Below are 2,903 nucleotides of genomic sequence, written 5' to 3' on the forward strand. Positions count from 1 at the left end.
GAAAATTTTCGGGTATTCAGTTTTGTAGCCCCTTCAATTTTAGTGTAAAAAATTGCAGGGGAAAAGTGGCTACGAAATGTAGTCGACTCATCGCATTTTTTTATTGTCGGTGCTAGGCATTTGCTTCATGTGATGATCCGCCACAAAACTGGAAACTCAAGTTTTTTCTTAAAGGGGAAATTAAGGAGTGTAATATATATAGAGTTAGCATAAACAAAAAAAGTTAAAAAATTTTCGTATTGCAAAAAAGCTGTATGTGCAAGCTTCGTTCGGCTAGTATATTATACTTTTTAAAAATAACGGCTTTTTCGAAAAAATTTACCATTTTCCTAAATAGGGCTAAGAATTTGTGGAGTTTCTGTTGCGTGCTCATATCGCTGTCTTAATATAGAAAAACCTATATCACTTTTTTTAATATTTACGGATTGTTAGCTACCGATGGCTTTTGGGTAAATCTAGATATTGAAACTGTTATGATAATGTTTGTAATTTCAATGTTGGTCAGATGGCAGTGTTTTGTTTCTTTAAGAAAATTATGTAAAAGTTGTTATTTGGCAAACTATATGTTTCGATCTAGGGAGATCGATTTATTTTTTTACGATTTCTTCCTGCATCGATTATTTTTATTTTTATTCGAATCGATTATTTTTTTTAATTTAGATCTAGCATCTCTAGTATGTATAGTAAATATTGAAGTCAGCCTCTGGACGTAAACGATTATTGCCAACGATCGCAGATATTTCCATATACAATTTGACAACAATTTGACTTAACTTTTTCGAGCAATGCACTTGAAATTCGCATTGGTTCATTGGTTTTAATATTTCCTTTATTTCACATTAAATGCATTTGCACTTCCATTTCGCATTTCCTCACATGCTTTCCTCTTCTACGACTCTACTCAATCAACCATACTATGCACGAGTACATATGTACATACAAATGTGCATAAATCACTCATACGACACGTAGTGCATAAAAAATTAAAGCAAAGGAATTTCATCGATATTAAATACTCGCGCAGACATTGTAAAATGCTTAATTTTTTATGTGGTTGCTGTAATACTTGAATTTTTTATGACCGACTGCTTTTACATTTTTATACATTCTTTTTGGCACTTTGCTGATCCATTGGATTTATGTGTGTGTGCGTTCTTCTTCTTCTTATTTTTATATTCTTGCCAATAGAATCATCACGAATTACTTTGTGGTTTCATTGGCTGTGGCTGACATGTTGGTGGCCCTTTTGGCGATGACATTCAACGCTTCCGTAGAGATTACCGGCCGATGGATGTTCGGTGCGGTGATGTGTGATATGTGGAATAGTTTCGATGTCTATTTTTCAACGGCCAGCATCATGCATCTCTGCTGCATTTCAGTGGATCGGTAAGTGGCGCAAAAAAAAAATGCGAAATTTATTATGGCCTCTATATTTTTGAATAATTGCTACTATTTTCAATGCGATGTATTTTTATCGTTGCGCCAATTTTTACCTTACAGATATTATGCGATTGTGCAACCACTCGATTATCCACTGATTATGACACCCCGACGTGTAGTGTTTATGCTGCTAATGGTTTGGATACTACCTGCTTTTCTCTCCTTTTTACCCATCTGTTCCGGTTGGTATACGACAGAGGAAAATTGGAAATATTTGAAAAGTAATCCACACGTAAGTACAACAGCCCTTTATATAAGCACATACATACATTCTTTATATGAGTTTGAGGGAAAATATACCAATTATTTGGAGGTATGAATAAATGTCCACGTGTAATAACAAAAAAGGGATTGTGGCTGTTATATTGAGCCACAACCAATATTAAAAGTATACAGAAGAGCTATGTAAAAATGAAAAGCGCGTGAAAATGGATAGAATGCTCCAGCAGCTTGTCGGTGGTTTACTGTTGCAGCTGCTTGATGCCAACCACCGAGCGAATACATAGGTCATCCATGCCGTATAGAGGCAGCTGTTACACATGCAACCATAATGTGGCATTTTGATTTATGAGTTTGATTTTTCTTGCAAACACTCTCAGTGCATCAAGTAAGTATATGCAGCTTATGCAAATGCATGGAGCGATACACTTAAGAAGCAATACATTAAGGAAGAAATGTATATAGTATAATCCTAAATGCATTACATTATTTGAAACAAAGAGATGCTTTATGGCATGCGCCAGTGTAGACATTAAAAATTGTGTAACTATACATTTAAAAAACTAGGCTATGGATCATCTGAGCAAGATTCGTAGTAACATCTTTTGCTTCCTTGAGTGTTTTTTTTTTATTAGTTTCCGACACACATAAGTAGTTTATATGTAGATGGTCTCAAACTTCAATATGTAATAACGTTAGCTAGGTTGCATACTATATTTCTTTATATCTATAATTCTATAATTCTTGTAGAGACGAAGATAGAAATATGGCTGACCTCTTCGAAGCCGTTAGCGAAGAGGTAGTCGGATCCATGTGCTGTTGGTAAGTGCGATTTAGTCTGATGAATACATCACCGATATTGGAACCTCAGCGCATTTTGCATAGTCCATAAGAAGGGAGATGATCCTTATATTTGCGACCGTTATTGCAGTATAATACTGTGGAACTCAGAAAAATCTAGATTGCGCATATATCAGGTTTAATGGCTGCTTGCCAGTCCAACGCCTTCGTCTTCACCTGTCGATGTGCCGGAGTGACATCCGCTAATTTAAAACGTAGAATATGTGATAAAAATAAGAGCATATTGAGGTTAAAAGCTGTACATTACTTTTGATTTGGTTCGATTGAATTTTGAATCCATTTCAAGGGCTACCCATTTTTTAAACTGGTGGCAGCTCCTTTTAATATTCTTAGTGTTTAAGCTAAATATTTGCTAATACTCCTTCGTGTGACGCCCATATTTT

At 35.2% G+C, this 2,903-nt stretch overlaps 1 protein-coding gene across 1 annotated transcript; it reads left to right on the forward strand.

Annotated features, from left to right (window-relative positions):
• Window positions 1-1,188: 1,188 nt before the first annotated feature.
• LOC108353927 (octopamine receptor beta-1R-like) lies at window positions 1,189-2,481 on the forward strand (the record flags this gene model as incomplete). Its single annotated transcript, XM_017605120.1, has 4 exons — window positions 1,189-1,386; window positions 1,501-1,672; window positions 2,040-2,047; window positions 2,410-2,481. Coding segments are annotated over 4 exons (450 nt in total), but the record flags the coding sequence as incomplete, so codon positions are not given.
• Between the last annotated feature and the right edge of the window lie 422 nt (window positions 2,482-2,903).

Source organism: Rhagoletis zephyria, unplaced genomic scaffold (assembly GCF_001687245.7).
Source record: "Rhagoletis zephyria isolate East Lansing unplaced genomic scaffold, Rhagoletis_zephyria_1.1 Rzeph_scaffold_32303, whole genome shotgun sequence".
In the NCBI taxonomy this organism is placed as follows: domain Eukaryota; kingdom Metazoa; phylum Arthropoda; class Insecta; order Diptera; family Tephritidae; genus Rhagoletis; species Rhagoletis zephyria.